This window comes from Colius striatus, chromosome 26, assembly GCF_028858725.1.
Source record: "Colius striatus isolate bColStr4 chromosome 26, bColStr4.1.hap1, whole genome shotgun sequence".
NCBI lineage: Eukaryota > Metazoa > Chordata > Aves > Coliiformes > Coliidae > Colius > Colius striatus.
The window spans coordinates 2101264-2124960 of record NC_084784.1 but is presented as its reverse complement, the minus strand read 5'-3'; the positions used below and the strand labels follow the sequence as shown (position 1 = coordinate 2124960).

General features: G+C 55.9%; 1 protein-coding gene across 2 annotated transcripts in view; it reads left to right on the top strand.

Annotated features, from left to right (window-relative positions):
* The first annotated feature begins 5007 nt into the window (after window positions 1-5007).
* The window catches only part of VDR (vitamin D receptor), a 31291-nt gene continuing 12601 nt past the window's right edge, over window positions 5008-23697 (top strand). Inside the window, exons 1-4 of one of the 2 annotated variants that reach the window (XM_062015439.1) lie at window positions 5008-5064; window positions 5870-5940; window positions 18256-18327; window positions 19666-19816. In XM_062015439.1, the coding sequence (XP_061871423.1) occupies window positions 18264-18327; window positions 19666-19816 (215 nt within the window). In that variant the 5' untranslated portion in view covers window positions 5008-5064; window positions 5870-5940; window positions 18256-18263. Of the gene's footprint in view, window positions 5065-5869; window positions 5941-11619; window positions 11692-18255; window positions 18328-19665; window positions 19817-23697 lie in introns of those variants that run through there. The other variant, XM_062015440.1, reaches the window with a different exon arrangement.

Here is a 23697-nt window from a genome sequence, read left to right as displayed (position 1 = left end):
ATCTGAGGGTCCCTATCCCAGTCTGAGGGTCCCCACACCAGTCTGAGGGTCCCCACCCCAGTCTGAGGGTCCCCACATCAGTATAAGGGTCCCTATGCCAGTCTGAGGGTCCCCACACCAGTCTGAGGGTCCCTATCCCAGTCTGAGGGTCCCCACACCAGTCTGAGCTGCTGTTCCTCTGTCAGTTTCCACCCCAGGGCAGGAACACACCAGCACACCCCATACAGCTCAACATTTCTGTCCCAAAGCCTTGTGCAGATGCTGCTGGGCTGAGCTTTGGGGGTTCCTTCCCCTCAACATCCCCCCCAGCACCAGACCCTGCCCTGTCCCCAGCAGCTCCCCTGCTGCAGAGGCAGCTGCTCCCACGTGCCCTGGAGCTGCTCTCTCCTGCCTCCCTGATGGAAACTTTATGGATCATTTATTCTCTCCTTCCCAGGAGCAAAACACCAGGGAGATGGAGGCTGCCTGGCTCACCTTTCCCCTCTCTCCCCTGCCCCCCCACGGTAATTGCCAGCTCTTAATTGCCTAATCTCATCCCTGAGATGGTCCTTGCACACCTCAGGAAGGTGCTGGCTGGAGAACTGGCTGCTGTGGGTGGATGGAAAGGGGATGGGGAGGGGGAAACCAGCACTGAGCCTCCCTCCTCCCTTCCAGGATGGACTATGGGGGAAGAGCTCAACCCTATATTGAACACCAAAGGAGCCCCAGAGTGGGAACAGGAGCTGCCTCCAAAGGGAATGGTGCAAAATCCCTCAGCAGCCTCCCCTCAGCCCCTTGGTGTGTCATGGCTTTCATCCCTTTTCTTCCAGTTTTAAACCCATTCTGCTCCCAAAGGCAGTGGGGATGGGGGGAAAGGGGGGAGAAGCTGGGTGGGGTGTTGCAGTTCTTCCCAAGAAGCCTTCACTCACTGAGGGAGGGAGAAAGTGCCTGGTCAGCCCCAGGAGAGCCAGAGCCTCTGTGCCTGGAAGGGACTGGGATGGGGCATCACAGAACCAGAGTTGTTTGGTTGTTAAAACCCCTGAAGCTGCTGCAGCCCCAGCCCTGCCCTCACCCTGCCCAGCCCAGCACTGACCCCTCAGCACCTCACCCCACGGCTTTGGGGTCCCTCCAGGGCTGGGCACTGCCCCAGCTCCCTGGGCAGCCTGGCACAGGGCTGACACCCCTCTCAGGGAAACAGTTCTGCCTCAGCTCCAACCTCAACCTCCCCTGGGGCAGCTCCAGCCCCTTTCCTCTTGTGCTGCCCCCCAGGAGCAGAGACTGACCCCAGCTCCCTGCAGCCTCCTGGCAGGCAGTTCACCACCTAAACTCCAACTTTTCCCCTCAGAAGTTCACCAAAACCCCACTTTTTCCCCTCAAAACCCCACCTTTCCCCTCCAATCTCTACCACAACCCCACATTTCCTCTCAGAAGTCAAACAAAACCCACCTTTTCCCTCAAAACTTCACCAAACCCCAACTTTTTCCCCTCAGAAGTTCACTAAAACCCCCTTTTTACCCTCAAAACTGCATCTAAACCCCACTTTCTCCCTCAGCCTCCCCTCCAGGCCGCCACCTCTTCCTCAGAAGTTCACTAAAACCTCACATTTTCCCTCAAAACTCTCCCAAAACCCCACTTTCTCCCTCAAAACTCAACTTTTTCCCTCAGAAGTTCACCAAAACACCCTTTTTCCCCTCAAAACTGCCCCAAACCTCACTTTTTTCCCCTCAGAAGTTCACTCAAAATACACTTTTTCCTTCAAAACCCCCCAAACTCCCACTTTCCCACCCAAAACTCTCCCAAAACCCCACTTTCTGCCTCAAAACTCAACTTTTTCCCTCAGAAGTTCATCAAAACACCCTTTTTCCCCTCAAAACTCCCCCAAACCTCACTTTTTTCCCCTCAGAAGTTCACTCCAAACGCCCTTTCTCCTTCCAAACTCCCCCTTTTTCCCTCCAAACTCCACCCCAACCCCACTTTCTCCCTCAGCCTCCCCTCCAGGCCGCCACCTCTTCCCTCAGGTCACTAAAACCTCACATTTTCCCTCAAAGCTCTCCCAAAACCCCACTTTCTCCCCCAAAACTCAACTTTTTTCCCCTCAGAAGTTCACTCCAAACCCCCTTTCTCCTTCCAAACCCCCCAAACTCCCCCTTTTTCCCTCCAAACTCCACCCCAACCCCACTTTCTCCCTCAGAACTCCCCCAAAACTCACCTTTCCCCCTCACAAGTTCCCCAAAACCCCACTTTTCCCCTCAAACCCCCGTCCCAGGGGCTGTGGCCACGCTGCAGCCCCTCAGTGTCCCTGTGGCAGTGAGTGAGGGGCCCAGCACTGACACAGCCCTGGAGCTGCAGCCTCCCCAGGGCCCAGCACAGGGGACAATCCCTGCCCTGCTCCTGCTGCCACCCCACTGCTGAGCCCAGCCAGGCTGCCCTTGGCCCTCTCACCCCCCTGGGCACGCTGCTGGCTGCTGCTCAGCCCCTGGCACCAACCCCCTACCTCAGACCCTTTTTCCCTTCATCTTTCCCCCTGGTTATTGAACCATCATCATCCTCCCCCAGTGCAATTGCCTCTAATGAACTCTCATTTCATCCCAGACGTTGTTTTTCCCTGCTCTGCCTCATTACATCCATTTGGGGAGGGTTGGGGAGACGCTTTCCCCACGCAAAGCTGAGGTGCTGAACTCGCTGATGGAGGCTGAGGGCTGCTGATTGCGGCACCTCATTGCCTCTGGGGATTTTGGGTTTAGGGGATACTTAATAAACCCTGGCAACAACACCCAAGGGCCCTCTGGGAAGTGTTTCTTGCTGGTTTATCCAATGCTGCTGGTGGCTGTGTCCTGGGTAGGGGTTGGAGGATGGAAAGGGAGGAAACTGCCCAATTCCAGACTGCTGGGGGCTGGAAGGGTCCTGACAGATGACACAGGGAGGCTGCTTGCCCAAGGGAGATGGAAGCACTGAGAAAGCTCAAGGTGTTGGCCTGTTGCAGCCTGGCATTGGGAAATGGAGATGGCACCTACATCAGGCACATCCAGCCTGTGGCAGGTGGGGTGGAAAGGCTGTGAGCAGAGGGATGGGGAAGAGAAGCCTCGTGGGGCCAGAATGGCTCAGTGAGGGCTGATGTGGCTCATCCAGCCCAGCAGTGCTCAGCCCAAAGCCCTGAGAGCTGGGAACCACACAGAATGCCTGAGTGCTGGGGGCTGGAAGGGCCCTGCAGAGCTGCTCCAGCCCCAGCCCCTGCTCCAGCAGCTTCCCCTGGCTCAGGGGGCACAGGAACGTGTCCAGGGGGGGTTGGGAACCTCCTGAGAAGGAGCCTCCACACCCTCCCTGGGCAGCCTGGGCCAGGGCTCCCTCAGCTCAGCACCAAAGGACTTGCTCCTCCTGGGCCAGGGGCACTTGCTGTGTCCCAGCCTGTGCCCATCACCCCTTGTCCTGCCACTGGCCACCCCAGCACAAAGCCTGGCCCCATCCATCCTCCTTTAGGGACTGAGCAGCACTGATGGGATCCCCCTGAGCTCAGGCTTCTGTTCCCCAGGCTGAACAGCCCCAGGGCTGCAGCCTTTCCTCCTCACACACACGTTCCATCCCTCAGCATCTTGGTGTCCCTGCCCTGGCCTCTCTGCAGCACTTCCCTGTCTCTCTGCAGCTGGGGAGCCCAGCCCTGGCCCCAGGACTCCAGCTGAGGCCTCCCCAGCTCTGGCAGAGCAGAGGGGCAGCACAATCTCCCTGGCCCTGCTGCCCACACTCTCCTCATGCCCCCCAGGCTGCCATTTCCTCCTTGCCCACGAGGCCACGTTGCTGCCTCAGACATCCCCAGTGTCTCAGCTGAGGGCTGTAACGTGCCCAGGTGATGGAGCAGCTTTGGGTTGGGGCTGCAGCTCTGGCTGAACCGGCTCAGCCTGAAACCCCACACTCCATATTTGCTCCTGTCCCCAGGAACAGGAGTTTGGGTGGCCAAGGTCAGTACTTGTGCCTTGGCTGATTGCCTTGTCCTAAATGCCACCAGGAGCAGATGAACCCAAGAAACCTGGGGATCCTCAGAGGTCCACTGGGAACTTGCCCACCCTCAGTCCTACACATCTTCAGCACTTGGGGCTGGGCCAAAGGTTTCACGGATGCCGCTGTCCCCGGAGGCTGAGGATGAATCAGCTCTCCCACTGCCCTTAATCTGATCTGAGCAGCAGAAAAAAACACCAGAACTCTCTCTGGGCTCTAATCAGATGGAGGGTTTGCAGTGTGCAGTGACAGATCTCTTGAGTGTCCTCAGAAGGAGTCCAAAAATGTCTGAAAATGGGAGAGGAGGAAGATGAGCCCAGGAAACAGAGCAGGTGCAGGAGGCTGGTGTGTTGTTTGCCACGTGGTGGGTGTTGTGAGCTCTTTGAGTTCATGGGGGCTTGTTGCTTAGAAATGTAGAGGGGAAGAAGCCTCTGAAGCACTGTCAGCTCTGGAGATGGAGCTCTACAAGCCCTGGGCTTCCAGGAGACACCCCTGGGCTTCCAAGAAACACCCCTGGGCTTCCAGAGTGAAGGTAGAACGTGATGGGGATGCCCAAAAGTGCTCAGGACCTGAAACTACCAGGAGACAGTTTGCCCAGGGAGTGCTGGGGGGAAAGCACTATTGCACTGGTGGTGGCTGCTCCTTCCCAGTAAGAGACTGGCCACAGGCCAGGAGGAAATGAGTGAGCTGCCGGAGCCCACCGGGCTATTCGGAGGGGCTGTTCCCCTCAAAAGCTGCAGCAGCAGCATCCCCCCCTTCCCGGGAGTGTGCTGGGCCGCGGGGCTACCGGTGACAGGAGGTGGCGAGTGCCGGGCGAGTCCCTCCCCACCGCCCCCGCCGCCCCCCGGCCCCGCGCCGGCCGCCATGTGCGATCTCCCGCCAGCCCCGGCCACGCCCCTTATGGGCGTGGTTTCCAGCCCGCGCATCGCCTTATATGGTGATAATGGGCGGGGACAAAGCATGGCCGCGCTGCGATTGGTGGAGCGGGGGCGGGGGCGTGGCGGGGGCGTGGCGGGGGCGCGGGGCCGGCGGGTTCCCGTCAAAAGGCGGCTCCGGGCGGGCAGCGGGAGGGGGGCGGCGGCTCCGCGAGCGCAGGTACCGGGGCCCCGGGGACCCTTCCTGGGGGGACCCCACACGCTGTGCCCACGCCTGGGGCGCGTCTCGGGGGGCGGCGGTGGCTGCGCTGGGTGCCGGGATGGGGGTGGTGGCCGTGGGTGGTTGGGGGTTGTTGCTGTGGGGGGACCCTCGGAGCCCGCCGTGGGCGGGGGTCACCCCCCGGGTACCCTCCTGCCTTCTTCCTGCTGCTTGGAGGGTCCATTGTGGTTTTGAGGGGTCTCCACTGAGACTTGGGGAGGGTCCTGTGGGGGTATGGGGGGTGCACTGAGTTCCTCTGAGGTTTGGGGGGCTCATGTGGGGTTATTCGGGCTCCCCCAGTGCTGTGGCCCATGTGAGTATGGGGCTCCCTGAGTTTCCCATCCTGGTTTGGGACCCCCTTCCCCAAATTCTGGCTGAATTAACCCTTTATGGGGTGGTTGGTTGCCCTCCCATGAGGGCCCTGTGTTGGTGTGAATCTCTGCAGCCCTCAACCCCTTCCTAAGCTTCACCCTCCATCCCCCATCATGGACCATCACCCATGTCCCCTCTTCATGTTTCCCTCCCTGGGGCTCCCCAAACCCTTTCAGTGATGGGGTGTGTGTGGTGGGTGGCTCTAAAGCTGATGAATTAAGTTTTCCAGCCAGTTTCTCACCAACACTCTCTGACAAGTCTCCCATTAATGATCAGCTTCCCATTGCATCTTCAACTTCCAGCTCCTGATGAAGTTTGGAGGCGGGGAAGAGCTTCCCAGTGCCAGGCTGAGCCTTGGTGTGGCACTAACTGTCCTTTTTCTGTCACTCCCCAGTGACTCCTCACCCATCTCTGAACCAACCCGTGGACCGTGTCGGATGTGACTGAGACAATCAGCAAACAAAGGTACAGCTGAGCTGGGACCCAAGGGGAGAGGGGGATGATTCTCTGCCCTTAAACCAAGCAGAACACCCCCTGAGCTCACCCAGAAAGGACCTGGGGAGGGAGCTTGTGGATGGCTGATGTGGGGCAGGTGCCTTTTTGGGGTGAATTGTTCCTTTCTCTTCTTTCCCCCCCTTTTTTCCTGAGCCTGGGGCTGAAGCTCCAGCACAAAAAGTTTCTTCAGAAGCTGCTTTTCCCCAGAAGCAGTTGCTGGGGGTTTTTTCTGTGGTGTGTTCTCCTCCCACATGAGCTGGGCAGTGACTCATCTTCCTCCCAGGACTTGGTTAAAGGAGGACCAGCGATTTTTAGGGTGTGTGTGGGGGGGAGTGGGCATGTGTGTGTTTTGTCTCCTTCAGGAGCCACCTCTCCTGTGTTTCCCTGGCCACAGCCCCTCTCTGGTGCTTCCTCTGTCTCTGTGAGGGGAGGGGAAGGAATATTTAACCTGTCTCCTTTGTAAGGGGAGGGGGGAAGGAAGTTAAGGCTCCAATGACTCATTTGAATAAAACCTCTTCTGCCTTCTCTGAAGCAGATGCTGAAAACTGAGTCAAACCTGCTGGGCTTTGGTGGTCAGTGGCCGTGCCATGGGCTTTGGGAAAGTGCTTACCTGGGAGATAGAGCCCCCCAAAAAGTGCCAGGCTGAGGTTGGGTAGGTCTGGGAGTCACTTTGAGGTGTTGTGTGGCTCAGACAGGAGTCCCTTGGGCATCACATCCCCTGAGGATGAGGAGGGAGGATGGCATCACGTCCCCTGAGGAGCAAGGAAGAGGAAGGAGGAAGGCTGGTCAGGTGCAGGAGGCGTTGGCAGATGTCTGCCCAAGATCCAGCTTGTCTGTAAACACATCAGGTGTAAGATCTTGCCCCTGGGATTTGCAATAAGAGAGGCATAAAAACAAGGGTTTTCACCAGGCAAGAATTTGCCTCGGGTCAGTTGCTTTTCCCCACATCCCCACGGACTCAGGCTTGGATTATCTGGTGGGTTTTGCCTCTTTTCCTGTTTAATGACTAACCTGGAGGAGCCTCTGTCTCTCTCAGGTGCACTCAGGAGTAATTTTTAACCCATGGTTGTGGAGCCAAGGCTGAAGCTGTTGTGGCCCAGATTTCCTGGGGCTTGTGAAAGGGAAATGCTGAGGTCACCAGGGCTGCTGGAGGAGGTTGGTCTGTGATGTGTGAGCGTGGAGGTGATGGGGAAGCTGCCAGCTGAGCTGTGGCCCATCTTCCTCTCCTTATGCAAAGGGCTGGGAGTCCCCAGCAGCACATCTGCTCCCAGAGGAAGGAGTGTGGGGTATGGTCTGATGCCTCTGCTCCGAACCTCAGCCCCACCACGGCCCCAGCTGAGAGTGCCAGAGCTGGAGGAAACGCTGAGGTGGTGGGTGGGTGGGTGAGAGAGAGCCTTTTGTTCTTCACACCATGTCCCATGAGAGGAATGAAAACCCTCTGGGGCAGCAGGGGGTGGCTGGGTCTGGAGGTGCCCCGTGGGTGGTGGGTTTTACGTGGTGCATTTGAATATGACGCAGGTGGCAAAGTGGGTGGCATCAAGGTGATGATGATGGTGATGATGATATGTTGTTGGGGATGTGTCTAGGTGCTTGGGCAGGGTCTTGTCTCAGAGATGCAGCAGCCCTTGGGTGGAGAACTGGGAGGACTGGGAGCTGTGTCACGCTTGCTCCCTGCAGCTGGGGCTGTGGGAAGCTGCGATGGGGCTGGTGTTTGCCCCAGCTCCTGCTCAGCCCAGACACCTCTTTCCTAACCATTGCTCCAAAGTGTGTGTGGGGTGGTTCCCCCCACACAACCCTCCTCCTTGGGGTAACCTCCTGCTGATGTCTGTTGAGTAAGAGGTGGCAGTGGAGCCCTTCTGGGCTTTGTGTAACACGTCTGCAACGGCTCCTGCTCAGCACAGGCTGAGAGATATGGGGAGGTGGAGGGATGAACCAACCTTCAGCCCACGGAGGGCAGGGGCTGAGCAGCTGCTTTCTGTCTGCTTCTCTTCCCCCTCATGTGTTTTGGGAGATCTGGAGGTGCTGGGCTGTGTATTGCAGTGCCAAGGTGAGGTGCTTTGGGTCCCCCATGGTGGGGGTAGAATCAAGAAGGGAAGGGGGTTGATGTTGATTAAGGACAGTGTGGCAAAGGTGAGGCTTGAAATGTAACCCCCCCCCCAAAAAAAAAACAGTGCAAAGCAAATGGAACAGCTCCTGACAACAACCACATTGACCTACAGCTGAATTCTCCTGAGCTACAGCTGGATTGAGGCAGGGGTTGTGCTGCTTCCCTCTGATTTGGGCTCTTTGGGTTCAGGTTTGTCTCTGAAGTTGTGCCCACCACAGGGGAGGCCAAACAGGTGGAAAAGAACCAGATCAAATCCCAGTTGAACCATTTCCCCTTGAACCAGACCTACAAAAGCATCTTTCTTTTCCCCCTTCCCTGCCTTTGAGGGAGACCTGGGTGCTGGTGATGAGCATCCAACCCCTCAGCACAGCCCCTGCCCCTGGGGCTGCCAGAGGGAGGTTGGTTAAACCAGGGTGTGAGGAACATAAAAGCCAAGGGGAGCAAAAGTCCAGGGAGATAAGGGAGAGGTCAGAGCCTCACAAGGGCTTTGCAAAAGGAGCTTCTCAGGGGTCAGCTGAAGGAGCAGATGGGGTGTCTGGGGAAGGGGGCTCAGGTGAGACCTCAGCGTGGCTTTGGCTGAGGACTGACGTGGCAGAACCATCCCTGGGGGCCTCTCTCACCCCCTTCCACCTTCATTTCATTTGCTGACTCAGCTGCAAGTCAGAAGCAGTTTCCTTATCTCTAGTGTTTAACAGCAGGATGGTGTAAACCTCTGGTGTAAGTGAATTTTTGCTACTAATAAATGGAAATGGGGTGTAAAAGTGATGAAAAACAATACCTGGAACCTTTTATCTGTACATCTGAAAGCAGTTCCCTCACTGCCAGGAATACATGTTGTCTGCCCAAGGTGCCTGGGCCTGCTGACTCACTTGTGAGCTGCAGTTTTCACTGCTGAAGCACAGGAACAGGCTGCCCAGGGAGGTGGGGGAGTCCCCAGCCCTGGAGGGATCCCAAAGCTGAGGTGCTGAGGGCTCTGTGGGTTGGTGCTGGGCTGGGCAGGGTGAGGGGAGAGCTGGGACTGCAGGAAGGGATTTTCCAGCTGAAATGAATCTCTGGTTTCTTGTCTGTTTTGCTGGTCAGTGGGGTCACTGGGGAGTGACTGTCCTGGCAAACAATGAGGTCCTGGGGGGATTTAAAAGAGAGTGTGGGCAGCAGGGCCAGGGAGGTTGTGCTGCCCCTCTGCTCTGCCAGAGCTGGGGAGGCCTCAGCTGGAGTCCTGGGGCCAGTGCTGGGCTCCCCAGCTGCAGAGAGACAGGGAAGTGCTGCAGAGAGGCCAGGGCAGGGCCAGCAAGATGCTGAGGGATGGAACGTGTGTGTGAGGAGGAAAGGCTGCAGCCCTGGGGCTGTTGAGCCTGGGGAACAGAAGCCTGAGCTCAGGGGGATCTCATCAGTGCTGCTCAGTCCCTAAAGGAGGATGGATGGGGCCAGGCTTTGTGCTGGGGTGGCCAGTGGCAGGACAAGGGGTGATGGGCACAGGCTGGGACACAGCAAGTGCCCCTGGCCCAGGAGGAGCAAGTCCTTTGGTGCTGAGCTGAGGGAGCCCTGGCCCAGGCTGCCCAGGGAGGGTGTGGAGGCTCCTTCTCAGGAGGTTCCCAACCCCCCCTGGACACGTTCCTGTGCCCCCTGAGCCAGGGGAAGCTGCTGGAGCAGGGGCTGGGGCTGGAGCAGCTCTGCAGGGCCCTTCCAGCCCCCAGCACTCAGGCATTCTGTGTGGTTCCCAGCTCTCAGGGCTTTGGGCTGAGCACTGCTGGGCTGGATGAGCCACATCAGCCCTCACTGAGCCATTCTGGCCCCACGATGCCTCTCCTCCCCATCCCTTTGCTCACAGCCTTTCCACCCCACCTGCCACAGGCTGGATGTGCCTGATGTAGGTGCCACCTCCATTTCCCAATGCCAGGCTGCAACAGGCCAACACCTTGAGCTTTCTCAGTGCTTCCATCTCCCTTGGGCAAGCAGCCTCCCTGTGTCATGTCAGGTGAGGGACGAGGCTTCAGCTGCTGCCTCCTCTGGGAAAGGCTTTTTTCCCCTCTCTTGGGGACATGGATAGTGCTGACACTGAGGGTTCCTTCACCAGCATTCAGGGCTCCATAAATGAGCCCATTTAACAGAAAACAGATAAGATACACCCTGGGGTTATATTTAGAGTTGCTGAGTCCTGTGGAACACTCTGTGGCCTTGACCCAGACCCATGAGCAGCAGCAGCTCCCCTTTGTGTCCCTGAGGGACAACAGGTACCACCTACCACGTGGACAGCCTAAACATGATGGTCTGGGAAGTGTGGGCTGAGAAACCCTCATCTCACATCAGTCCACATCTTCCCAAGGCCCTGGTGCCTCCTTGCATGGGGAGGAAGGGGAAGGTTGAACCTTGGTGCTGTTTTCATCAGGTAAAGGGAGGTTTTGCTCCCATAGGCTGGTTGGTGTGGAGATGGTGCTGGCTACATCCCCAGCCTGAGCTTCCATCTCTGTTGGGAGGGACAGCAGAGCCTTTCTCACCCTGTAGCATGTTGCTTTCCTCCCCCTTTTTGTGCTGGCACTTGGGTGCAGGCAGCTCTTGTTCTGTCTGTAAACCTCTTGGTGTCAGTGGGGTTTTTGCTACTAATAGAGAGAAATGAGGAGTGAAAGTGATGGCAAAACAACCCTGGGAACCTTCATCTGTGGAGTGTGCACAAGCTTTGTGCCTGACACCTGGAGTTTCCAGCTGAGCTCTGGCTCACAGGAGAGGTGATGGTTCTCTGCTTTGTGCTCAGACATCCCAGTGGTTTGGGCACAGGGGGAAAAAACCTGTTTTCTGGCTTCTTGGTGGCCTCCTACACTGTCCTTGGCACTGGGAGAGGGCACAAACTGATGTTGGGCTGCCTGATGCTCTTGAGATCCAAACTGTTGCCCATCATCAGAGAGGAAGAGCCCTCCCTCTGTCCCAGGGCTGCTGCAGGGCAAGAAACTCTCCCTTCTGCTTCTTGTCAGGGCTGATATGACTTCAAACCAGGGAAGCAGGTTGTGGCAAAGCATCAGTGCCCATGGTTGTGTGACCTCAGCAAGGCAGAGAGTGATCAGTGCCCATGGTTGTGTGACCTCAGCAGGGCAGAGGGTGTGAGGTGGGCTGTGAGATGATGCATCTGGGGACCCAAATCCATGGAGAACATGTGAAGCATCTTGCTGGAGGGTGATGCTCCACTCCTGGCAGGTCAGGGCTGATGCTCAGTGGGCTCCTCTGCTCACAGGGAGCAGAGCAAAGGGCATTGCTGTTCCTGTAGACAAGATGTGGTCTGAGCTGTTTCTGCTCCAGGATAAGCTGAACTGACAGTGGCTGATGTAGGGGGGGGAGACTGGGATTGCTACAGCTCAGCTCTGCCAAGGAGAAAAGCAGAATTACCTACAGATTTCTTAGCAGAGGGGGGAACAATTTGAACCCTGCTCACCCACTCACTTCCTTAAGCAGCAGGAAAATTGCTGGAGAAGGAACTGCCTGTCGAGGGCAGGGCATGACTCTGCCGTGCCATCACGTGCTGGGCTCAGCTCTGCATTTACCTGTCTGCTCGTCCAGACAGGCAAGAGAAGCAGAGATTTAGGAGGCAGCTCCTCCTCATCACACTGCCTGGGCACCCACTGCAGGTAAATAGCCATCCTGAGCTTGGGAGAACAGCCAGGGAGGGCCAGGGGATCAGCAGAGCTCAGCTTTGGGGGCTCAAGGTTCCTTCCTGGGGCTCCTTGATTTGCAGCAACAAACAAACTTCCCTTCCAGGGAGAAAGAAACAGCAATTAATGAGAGGGTTTAATGGTTTGTTTTACCTCTCATCTCCTTGGTGAGTGATGCCATGGGGGTGTCCTCTTTGTTTTGGCTGAATTCTGGCTTTCTCCTTGCTCTTCCCCCCCCCTCCACCTTTGTGGTTTGATACTCTTGCCTCTCATCCCATGGCTGCTGCATTTCTACTTGCCCTCCAATCAGCTCATCAAATATCTTCTAGGCTTGTGGCTCTTAAGGAAACCAAAGTTTGTTGGGAGCTCTTGGGCTGGAGAGAGGTTCATGGGGCTGGATTCAGCCAGGGGGGAGGCAAGAAGGCAAAGAGTTAATGCCACAACATTAACTGTGGAGGCTCAGGTTGGCTTTTCTCCCATAAACTGGGGAATAACCCATAGTGAGATTTCAGCTCTGTCTCCTCAGTGCAGGTAGGGCCAGGGGTGTGTTTTCTTTTTTGGGGGGAGGTGTCAGAAGCTGAGGGTGTTGGAACCTCCTGCTCAAAGGCAACGAGGAGCCTTTGCCCTTTGCACTCTCCCACTTCTTCAATGAGACTCCTGCGATGCCCCTTCCCTGCCCAGTTCCTGGGGCACACGTGTGGTGGTGAAGCTGGATCTGCCTTCAAGCAGGGAGGGAAGCCTTGTCAGAAGGGCTGGTCAAGGCTTGTGTTTCTCTGCTGTTGATTTCAGGTGACTAATCCCTCAGAAATCAATCCCCCCCTGTCGCCTGCTGCTCCAGCTGCAGCTTTCTCCTGTCAGGCTCTTCCCCACCCTCACAAAGAAAATATCTCACAGCTAATTAGGAAACAATGCACCTGAGGAGGGGAAAGTGTCAGCAGAGCAGCTTTGAGGAGCCCAGGGAAGGCTTTAAAAGCCACTTCTCCTCTTTTCAGGAGAGGGTTTTGCTTGCCACGAGGTTGAGCTGTGATTTGAGTGGGGTGGTGGAGGCACCTTCCAGCAAACAGCTCTGCAGCCAGGACTCTGGTGCTGGGAGCAACCTCAGGTCTTCTCTATCTCCTGGGATCTTGGTTGATGAGTTTATAATTTCAAAGGCCACAGGGGCAGGTTGGCAGCCTCAGAAGGCACCGAGCTTGATTTTCCACACAGGTTATGACTCTGTGAATCCCAAGACCTTGGATTCTGGACTCTTGCAGAGCTTGGGGTTGGTGCCTGGCAAAGGGGAGCCTTTCTTGTAGCCTCATCTTGCTCCCTGAGTGCTACAGGAGTGGTTTGCCTGGCTTAACATCCTGATTTTGGGCATGGCTGGGGAATGGCAGTGTTGTAACAGCAGAGCTGCTTGTGTGGGTTGAGCTGTAGCATGGAAAGGAGCTGCTGGGGCTGTCCCAGCTCTCCTGGGCAGCCTTAAACCATCAGTTAGAGGATGAAGGTTGAAATGCTTCAAGCTTCAGTTCCTGTCCCAAATCTCTCTTCAGCAGGTGATAATTTCTGGCCACACTCCAGCAGTATTGTGCAGCTCAAGCACCTGAAGCCTTTCCTCCATCTCTAGCTCAAAAAACCAACCCCAAGGCAAGCACCAAGGCAGATTGGATGTGCCAACTGAGATCTGTTGGGTCTGGATGTTGCTGGGCAGTCCCTGGGAGCTGTGTGTTGCCTTGGTGTGGTTTCTCTCTGGTGGGGAGTGATCAAGCAGTTTGTGTTCTTAGCAAGAACCTGTTTGCATGTGTTTCGAAATCAGGGAGAAGCTCTGAAGGAGTGTGGTATTTGCCACATGCAGGGACAGCTCCTTTTTCTCTTGGCCTTCCCTGGATGTTTTCTGGGACGTGAGGGGAAGGATTCTGCTGCTCTTCCACTGGAAGGGATGATTGTGAAACAAAGGCATAAGCAAAGGGTTGAAGCTGTTTGGAGTGTGAGGAGGGGATGATGGCAATGGAGGAAGAGTTCTGGTGATGCTGAGTGTCACCAGGAAGCATCTTGTGGAAAGAATTTGCTGGGCAGAGTTTGTTTGAGCACAGAATATTCCCTTGGCCCTGTCCTTGCAAGGAGCTGGGTGTGAAGGTGGTGGCAATGGAGTTGGCTGAGCTGGAGGCAGAGCTTCCACTGGAAGCATTAGCTCAGGGAGATAACTCCTTGTAGATCAGGAGGTGGAAAATGAGGAAGAGGGAAATGGCTGAGACCTGCTGGAGGTGAAATGAGAAGTGGGAGGCAAATCAGAGAGAAATCAAAGCACAGTGGGTGAAATAAGCGGTGTCTGAGAGTGGCTGTGCTGGCAAACACGTGTGTGTGTGCTCACTGCATCCATCTGAAAGCAAACAAAGCCCTGCCATGACCCTGCCTTGGTTTTTCTTGTTGATTGTTTGTGGGTTTTTGGTAGTGTCCCACAGCTGCTGGATCCTGCAGCTCCTGAATGCCTCAGGACAGCCACAACAACATCTCTCAGCCCAGGCTCAGGCTGAGCAGGACGTCTCAGCTTCCTCAGCCTGCAGCAAGTCATAAAAGACAGGAGAAAAAAACCCCAAACCCCAGGCTGTGAGTGGGACTAACTCCTCCCTGACCTTTGTCCCTCTTCTCCCCCTGAGCTAATGAATACTTTGGGCTCAGGATGTCTCAAGGAGAAGGGTTGGATGTGCCCAAGGTGCAGCTGGGAGCTGGTTGTTCCCCTGAATGTGGGCAGAGTGCCCTGTGGGCTGCTCTGGTGAGTCAGAGGGGAAGTTGGATGAGGCTGAATCCTTCCTGTGAACTGGCACTTAAGCACCTACTTTCCTGGTAACTTTGAATGATCCTCTCCCAGCATCTGCTTCAGCCTCTCAGCCCCAAGGGTGAGGTAAACCTGTGTTTCTGTGCTGGTGCTATGGTCAGAGCCTTGTGCTGTGAGGGGAAGGAGCCTTGGAAGAGCTGATCTTTCCAGTTCAGCAGCAGCTCTGACACAGGAGAGTGTTCATAGATCCACAGGATCCCTGAGTGCTGAGGGCTGAAGGGTCCTGCAGAGCTGCCCCAGCCCCTGCTCCAGCAGCTTCCCCTGGCTCAGGGGGCACAGGAACGTGTCCAGGGGGGTTGGGAACCTCCTGAGAAGGAGCCTCCAATCTCAACCTCCCCTGGGCCAACTTGAGGCTGTTTCCTCTCATCCTGTTAATAATGAGCAGAGATGGACCCCCAGCTCACTGCAGCCTCCTGCCAGGGAGCTCACCACCAAAACCCCACTTTTTTTCCCTCAGAAGTTCACTGAAACACCCTTTTCCCCCTCAAAACTGCCCCAAACCTCACTTTTTTTCCCCTCAGAAGTTCATTCCAAACCCCCTTTTTTCCTTCAAACCCCACTTTCTCCCTCCAAACCCCCCCAGGCCGCCACCTCTTCCCTCAGAAGTTCACTAAAACCTCACATTTTCCCTCAAAACTCTCCCAAAACCCCACTTTCTCCCTCTAAACTCAACTTTTTCCCTCAGAAGTTCACTAAAACCCCACTTTTTCCCTCCAAACTCCACCCCAACCCCACTTTTTCCCCTCCAAACTCTACCAAAACTCCTTTTTCCCCTCAGAAGTCCACTTAAAACCCCACTTTCTCCCTCAAAACTCAGCCTTTTCCCTCAGAAGTTCACCAAAACACCCTTTTTCCCCTCAAAACTCCCCCAAACCTCACTTTTTTCCCCTCAGAAAATGACTCCAAAACCCCATTTTCATTCCAAACCCCCCAAACTCCCCCTTTTTCCCTCCAAACTCCACCCCAACCCCAGTTTCTCCCTCAGCCTCCCCTCCAGGCCGCCACCTCTTCCCTCAGAAGGTCACTAAAACCTCACATTTTCCCTCAAAGCTCTCCCAAAACCCCACTTTCTCCCCCCAAACTCAACTTTTTTCCCTCAGAAGTTCACTCAAAATACACTTTTTCCTTCAAAACCCCCCAAACTCCACCTTTTCCCCCCAAAACTCTCCCAAAACCCCACTTTCTTCCTCAAAACTCAACTTTTTCCCTCAGAAATTCACCAAAACACCCTTTTCCCCCTCAAAACTGCCCCAAACACCACTTTTTTCCCTCAAAATTCTACTAAAACTCACCTTTCCCCTCAGAAATCCTCTTAAAACCCCACTTTTATCCTCAAAACTGAACTTTTCCCCTCAGAAGTTCACTCCAAACCCCCTTTCTCCTTCCAGACCCCCCAAACTCCCCCTTTTTCCCTCCAAACTCCACTCCAACCCCACTTTCTCCCTCAGAACTCCCCCAAAACTCACCTTTCCCCTCAGAAGTCCACTTAAAACCCCACTTTCTCCCTCAAAACTCAACTTTTTCCCTCAGAAGTTCACTCAAAATACACTTTTTCCTTCAAAACCCCCCAAACTCCCACTTTTCCCCCAAAACTCTCCCAAAACTTCACTTTCTGCCTCAAAACTCAACCTTTTCCCTCAGAAGTTCACCAAAACACCCTTTTCCCCCTCAAAACTGCCCCAAACCTCACTTTTTCCCCTCAGAAGTTCACTCCAAACCCCCTTTCTCCTTCCAAACCCCCCAAACTCCCCCTTTTTCCCTCCAAACTCCACCCCAACCCCACTTTCTCCCTCAGAACTCCCCCAAAACTCACCTTTCCCCCTCACAAGTTCCCCAAAACCCCACTTTTCCCCTCAAACCCACGTCCCAGGGGCTGTGGCCACGCTGCAGCCCCTCAGTGTCCCCGTGGCAGTGAGTGAGGGGCCCAGCACTGACACAGCCCTGGAGCTGCAGCCTCCCCAGGGCCCAGCACGGGGGACAATCCCTGCCCTGCTCCTGCTGCCCACAGGCTCTGTTCAACCCCTCCTTAAAGAAAGGATCACCCAAAGGCTGATTTTCCCTGTTCTCCACGTGGTTTTGGTGCCTTTGGAATGAAGGGATGGGAAATGCCCCCCTGGCCTTGGCTGAGGGTGGTAACTGGGCGGCTGCGGCTTCGCTTTCAGCGGAGCCAAAAGTGGGGTTTGACCTTTGTGGTGGTGACTGGAAGGAGGTGAACTCTTCTCCCATGAATGCTTTTGCTTCTTTCCGTGAGGTAAAGCCCTTCAATGTCTGGTTTGATGAATAAGAAACCTCTGATGGGGGTGGAGGGAGGGGGAAACTCGCGGCCCTGCTCCACCCCACGCACCCACGTCACTTCCATCACCGGCCTGAGTAAGGTTTTCCAAGAAGTCAGAGGTGGTGGGTTGAAGCAGCACCATCATCCCTGTGGGAATTGGTGCTGGCACAGGCTTTAATAGGTTCTGAAGAACATCAGGAACCATGTCACCGATGTGCTTTTCTTTAACTGAGAGCAAGAGGCAAGGATGAGGGTGAAGTGAGACCCATCCTACACTGAGGGGTTGCCATCAGCACCTTTCCCCAGCCTGCCTCGTGCTGCTGGAGGTGTCAGCATCCCCCTGTGTGGCCCTGGGAAGGGCTGGTGGGACAGGGAGCAACACAAAGCACTGGAGAGGTATTAAAGGGGGTATGGGGATGTCTGTATGGCAGGGAGAGGGTTTGCTGAGCCCCCTACAAAGCTCCTTGTCCAAAATCAGTTCTGCTTCTTGCTGGGGAGAGATCACAGGATCCTTTGGGTTGTTAAAGCACCTGAAGCTGCTGGAGTCCAAATCCCCTCACCCTGCCAAGCCCAAGACCCCTGGGATCTGGACTAAGCCCAAGATTCTGCTGCAGGCAGATCCCAAACTCTCTCCTGAGCATCTGTCTCAGCAGGTTTCAGGATCCACAGGTGGAAGTAGGGCACAGACAGCCCTGAGCTCACCCACCTTCCTGAAGAGCTGGATTCCAGGATTGCCACGTACCAGCTGTGGCAAAACACCCACTGAGCAGCCAGACTGGAAACTGCTCCCTTGGTTGGGCAGGACATGAGATGGTTTTTTTCCCCCCTGAGAGGGGTGTCAGCCCCTGTGCCAGGCTGCCCAGGGAGCTGGGGGGGTGCCCAGCCCTGGAGGGATTCTAAAGCTGAGGTGCTGAGTGCCAGTGCTGGGCTGGGCAGGGTGAAAGCTGGGACTGCAGCAGCTTCAGGGGCTTTAACAACCCAAATGCTTCTGTGATTCTGTGCTCAGTCCTGCTAGGCACCAGGGCTCTGCTTTCTGCCATCTCACACACACCTCACCCCACCACCCACTTGCCAGGCTGGGGAAATTTCAGTGGGTAGGAAACTATTAGTGAGGCTCAAGCTGAGCTGAGCACCTTTCAGTGGCTCCTTCCCTTCCTGGGCCTTTGCTCTCACTCAGGTTGGCTGGTTCATTCCTCTGGCTCCCGTAGCAACGGGAGGGTGCCCAGGGCACTCTTGGCTCCCCTCCCTGGATCCATGGTGAGGAGGTGCTGTGGGAACCAGGCAAGTGGTACCCAAGCTGACAGGTTTATTACAAGATCAGCCCAGGGCAGGGTGCATCTCATCTGCCCCAGGGGCTGTGAGTGGGGCCTTGCAGCTGGATACTTCTGCTTTGGCCTCCATAAGCTGGGAACAGACTCACAGCAGGTCCTATCTGTCTGTTGGATTGCAGGTGGCTCCATGTCCCAGCTCCAGAGCTCCTGGGAAATGCACCAGCAGAGCATGGCCTATCTCCCAGACACAGGTAAGCATGAGCCCACCTCTGCCATCCCCATCTTCCCAGCAGCCTTGTGTCTCTTGTTTTTCCTGAGAGCTCACTCCAAGCTGGAGGGCACTGAGCTCAGGGTGCTTTGTGCACCTTGCAGAGCTCAGTTTCAGGGTGAGGTCCAGCTTGAAACCAAGATTGGAGCAAACTCTGAGCTCCTGGAGCTGTTTGGGGAGCTCTGCACCCCCCCAGGGACATCACTTGCTGCCCAGAGGATCGCTGTGTGCTGGGGCTGCTCTCCCTGGCAGGGCACCAAGAGGAGTCCAGGCTTTACTGGGATGGAGCAATCTGGTTGTGCTGACAGTGAGGCTTCAGTTGTAGGGTTGTCCTCTGTGGGGTTTTTTTCCTGAACTCACTTTTGCTACAGACTCAGTGTCTGGAGTCACTGATTTCACAGAGGATGATTCCAGCCTGGCCAGGTAAGCAGCAGCCTCTTGAGGAAAACACTCAACCATGATTAAAACAACAACAGCAGCTCATTTGGAAGCTCTGGAATCAAACTTCCTCACCCTGAGACATGCAGAAAGGGGTAACTCTGCCCTGTGTGCAGAGGAGCCTCAGGGAACTCACTGAGCTGCAAACACAGCTCTGTCCTGCCCAGGTCCCAAAGCCCCTCAGGATGATGCTCACCCAGACTTGGCACCTTGCAAACTTCTCACCTCTATTTCCCCAGCACTCTGGTTTCCTCCTTCCCTTGTTTACATCCCCATGGAGGATTTTTGGGGGGTTAAACATCCTTCTCTTGCCTCACAGCTGGGATTTTCCTTGCCAGGGCAGCTTCTTGGCTGTGCATGGGGAGTGGGGGGGAAATTCAGTGCCAGCATCACCTCCTGCCCTGGGCCTTTGCAGCCTGGACCTGGGTGAATTCTCCTCACTTTCTGACAACAAAATGTGTGAAGGAGTGAGGAGTGGGGGGAACAAAAACCAACCCAACCCCTCACTCTGTGTTTGGGGTGTGTTGTAGGTGGTTTTTCTGCTGAAGCCTGTTCTGTGGTGTCAGAGGATTGTTTGGGTTGGGAAAGGCCTTTAAACCATCACATTGTTCAATCCTTAAATCCAAGGGGCATCAGCCCTGGTTTTACAAACATAGATGAGCACTCAAATGAAGCAGCAGCTGCTGCTTTGGTGCTGTTAGTGCCCAGAGCCAGAGGGAACAGAGAAATCCCTCTCACCAAACCTTGGTGAAGCCAAGGGGAGAGGGGGTGGGGATGGGGGGCGGGGGGGAGAAAGAAAACCAAATCCTTTCTTTGCACCCACTTTGGGCTTTTTGGTAAAGCTGTGCCAGCTCTCTAAAAGCACCATCCTGCTCTCTGTCAGACATGGAGATGGTGGCTGCCAGCACATCCCTCCCCGAGCCCACCGGAGACTTCGACCGCAACGTGCCCCGAATCTGCGGCGTGTGTGGGGACAGAGCCACCGGCTTCCACTTCAATGCCATGACCTGTGAAGGCTGCAAGGGCTTCTTCAGGTGAGGCTCAAGGGCTTTGGGGAAAGAAAGAACCTCCCTGTAGAACCAACAGGCCTTGAGGAGAAGATGTGATCCTTGAGGGGCTGCTGGGGTGGGGTTTGGGCTGAGGATGGGCTTTGCCAGACTTGTGGCCTCGTTGCAGGCAGCCAGTGCCTCTGCAGATGTTGGTGATGGGGAGATCACAAATGTTCCCCTCCTCTGTGGCACCCTGCTCCTGGGGAATGGGTTGTTTTCCCCTTGGCCAGGGAATTCTGTCTATCTGGGAGCCTCATAGACCCTGTGCCCCACAGGCAGGAGCGTGGGAGCCTCCAACACCCTGAAAGGTGCAGCTTTGGGCATGAAACTGCTCTGAGGGCCACAAATGTCTTTTCTTTCCAAGCCAGCTGCCTTTAACATCAGCTCTCAAGCTCTGCATGTGGCCCTTTGCCCAGCTGCTGGTGTGGGCACTCAGCTCTGCCCAAAATCAGGTGGTTTCAATCCCAACTCTGGCCCTTGGTGGGGTTGGAGATGGAATACAGAGTCAGCTGGAGGCTTTGTCCACTGTCAGGGTGGGAAATCTTGAGTGGCCTCAAGCTGGTCCCTGAGCAAAACAGAAACCTCTCTGAAAGCTGAGTGTGGAGAGCCACAGGCTGGGGGGATATTTCAGCAACAAGGTTTTCTCCCCCCATGTCTGAGGTGATGCTCCCCTACAGCTGGTGCCCAAACCTTCCTGAGCTGAGCTCCCTGAGGGAATCACTAAGCACAGGGAAGGTACCAAGGGCCTGGCTGAAAGCTCCCTCAGGTGTTTTGCACCCTCAGGAGATGCTGCTGGTGGGATTGTAAACACTGGCATGGGCTGGTGCAGCAAACCAGAGCTGGAACCTTCACAGCAAAGCCCTGACTCCTCCTCTCATAGGAATGGGGCTGGAGGGGGGGGGGGGGGTTCACATACTCAGAGCCTGGCCAACCTGAGAGGCAACATTTTCCTCAATTAGTGAGGAATTCTTCTCTCAGGTGCTGTCCTCTGCTATCCCCAACACTCCCTGTCCCTGTTTGCAGCCACAGAGGCCATGACCTGGCACCTTTATCTCTGAAATGGCCCCTGTTGCTTCATGTGCCCTTCCCTGGGTGTGATGAGGCTCCTGCACTGACTCTGTGAGCCTTGCTGACAGCTCTGGGGATGTTCAGGCTGAAAAGGGCCCCTCTAAATCCCTAAAGGGATTATTGAGAGGATGGATGGAGCCTCAGGAGGTTCCCAACCCCACGTGGACACGTTCCTGTGCCCCCTGAGCCAGAGGAACCTGCTGTAGCAGGGGCTGGAGCAGCTCTGCAGGACCCTTCCAGCCTCCACCACTCAGGGCCTTCCCATCAGACCTGTGCTCAGTTCTTCCCCTTTCCCTGCCAGGAGCCATCTCCTGCAAGTCCCCCCTTCCTGAGTGACTCCCTACACACAACTCCCACGTTTGCAGAACCTCTTGAGTTTCTGCTTCCTGAAAGCTGCCCTAACTCAGAACCAAACCTCTGTGGCCTTTCCCACCCACCTTAGGGCCAAGGACTCATCTCACCACCCTCATGCAGCAGGAGGAGCCCCATTGCTGGCCCATGTCCCATCTGCTGCCCACCAGCACTGGCAGCTCCCTCTCCCACAGCTGCTCTCCAGCAGTTCACCCCCAGCCTGGCCTGGGGTAGGACAATCCCATGTTGTCCTGGATTTGGGGTGAGACCTCTCACTGCCAGAGAGACACTGAGGGGTTGGAGTGTGGCCAGAGACAGTGTGACATGGTTTTAGGGGTGGAGGAAAGTGGGGTTTTGGTGAACTTCTGAGGGAAAAGGTGGAGTTTGGAGGGAAAAAGTTGGGCTTTGTTGGACTTCTGAGGGAAAAAGTGAGGTGGTTTTGAGATTTAAGGATAAAAGGAAAGGGTTTCTTGGAGGAGTTTTGACAAAAAGTGAGAGAAGTGGGGTTTTGGTGGTGAACTCCCTGCCAGGAGGCTGCGGGGAGCTGGGGTCAGTCTCTGCTCCCAAATAACAAGAGGAAAGGGGCTGGAGTTGCCCCAGGGGAGGTTGAGGTTGGAGCTGAGGCAGAACTGTTTCCCTGAGAGGGGTGTCAGCCCTGTGCCAGGCTGCCCAGGGAGCTGGGGGAGTGCCCAGCCCTGGAGGGACCCCAAAGCTGAGGTGCTGAGAGACCTTCTTTCTCCCTCACAACACCTTTGCAGCCATCCAGGGAAGCCAAATCAGCCTCAGCAGCAGAGCTGCAGCTCTGGGGTACCCATTTGGCATCAATGGGCATTTTCTCCCCTAAATTCCTCCAGCTCCATCACCCACTTCTGATCCCAGGAACCCTCTGGACGATTGTATCTTGCCCTGAAGCATGCTGAGGGACCCCCCTGGGAAAGGAGGAAGAAAGGATGGATCTATTGTTAAGATTTCATGTAGAACATGGCAAAGAACTGGGGAGGATCCCAGTGATGAGGGTGAGGACCTCAGAGGTTGGCAAATACCCAGAGCCTTTCCCAGCAGCTCTGCTGTTCATGCCCAGTGTCACTGCACAGGGGAGAGGAAACTCAGGCTGCAGAAGAAACTGTGGATGCTTCGAGCCAAGTCACAGCAGGATAAATCCCTTTGGCCTCTGTGCTCTGTAAAGGCTCCTGAGCAAACAGCAGAGCTCAATAAAAGGCTGCAGTTGCCTGCGGCATCATCAGTAAACAGCAGAGTTGGGGAGGCAGTGGGCAAAGGTCGCCTCAGGCCTGTTTGTGCTGCAGCTTCTGAGCACCCAGAGGGGCCAGGAAAGTCCTTTAGAGAGTCCTTAAACCCAGGATTCCCTCCTGGGGCTGGGGGGAAGACTTCACTCCAGGGAATCATGTCACACAGGGGCGTCCCCAAGGTGAGATCCCCCCCGAAGGTTGCTGCATCCATCTTCAGGTGAGGACTTGTTTCCCTGAGAAGCTTCTCAGACACTGTCCCAGGCTACCCAGGAGCAGGGGGGAGTCTTTAAGACCTTTAAGCTCATCAAGTCCAACCCTGCCCAGCCCAGCACTGACCCACAGCCCTCAGCACCTCAGCTCCAGGGCTTTGGGATCCCTCCAGGGCTGGGCACTCCCCCAGCTCCCTGGGCAGCCTGGCACAGAGGCTGACACCCCTCTAAGTGAAACAGTTCTGCCTCGGCTCCAGCCTCAACCTCCTGAGAAGGAGCCTCCACACCCTCCCTGGGCAGCCTGGGCCAGGGCTCCCTCAGCTCAGCACCAAAGGACTTGCTCCTCCTGGGCCAGGGGTACTTGCTGTGTCCCAGCCTGTGCCCATCACCCCTTGTCCTGCCACTGGCCACCCCAGCACAAAGCCTGGCCCCATCCATCCTCCTTCAGGGACTGAGCAGCACTGATGAGATCCCCCTGAGCTCAGGCTTCTGTTCCCCAGGCTCAACAGCCCCAGGGCTGCAGCCTTTCCTCCTCACACACATGTTCCATCCCTCAGCATCTTGCTGGCCCTGCCCTGGCCTCTCTGCAGCACTTCCCTGTCTCTCTGCAGCTGGGGAGCCCAGCACTGGCCCCAGGACTCCAGCTGAGGCCTCCCCAGCTCTGGCAGAGCAGAGGGGCAGCACAACCTCCCTGGCCCTGCTGCCCACACTCAACCCACCCCAGGGTTCCTCTCACCCAGGGGAAGGGCTGGTGGTGGTGCTGCTGCTGTTTTATCTTGCCACAGGGAGGAATCTGGTTATTTTTACCTTTGGGCAGCCTGCCTGGGCCACACAACTCTTAAATGAGCCTTGAAATGGCTGGTTCTGGAGCTTGATAAAAATACCCCGGAGCCAGACGTCGGGAGCTGCGGCCACAGCTTGGAGCAGCCTCTGCCCTGAGCCACTGCTGGGCCTTGGAGCCTTCCAGGGCTTCTCCTTGGGCTGGAGAAGT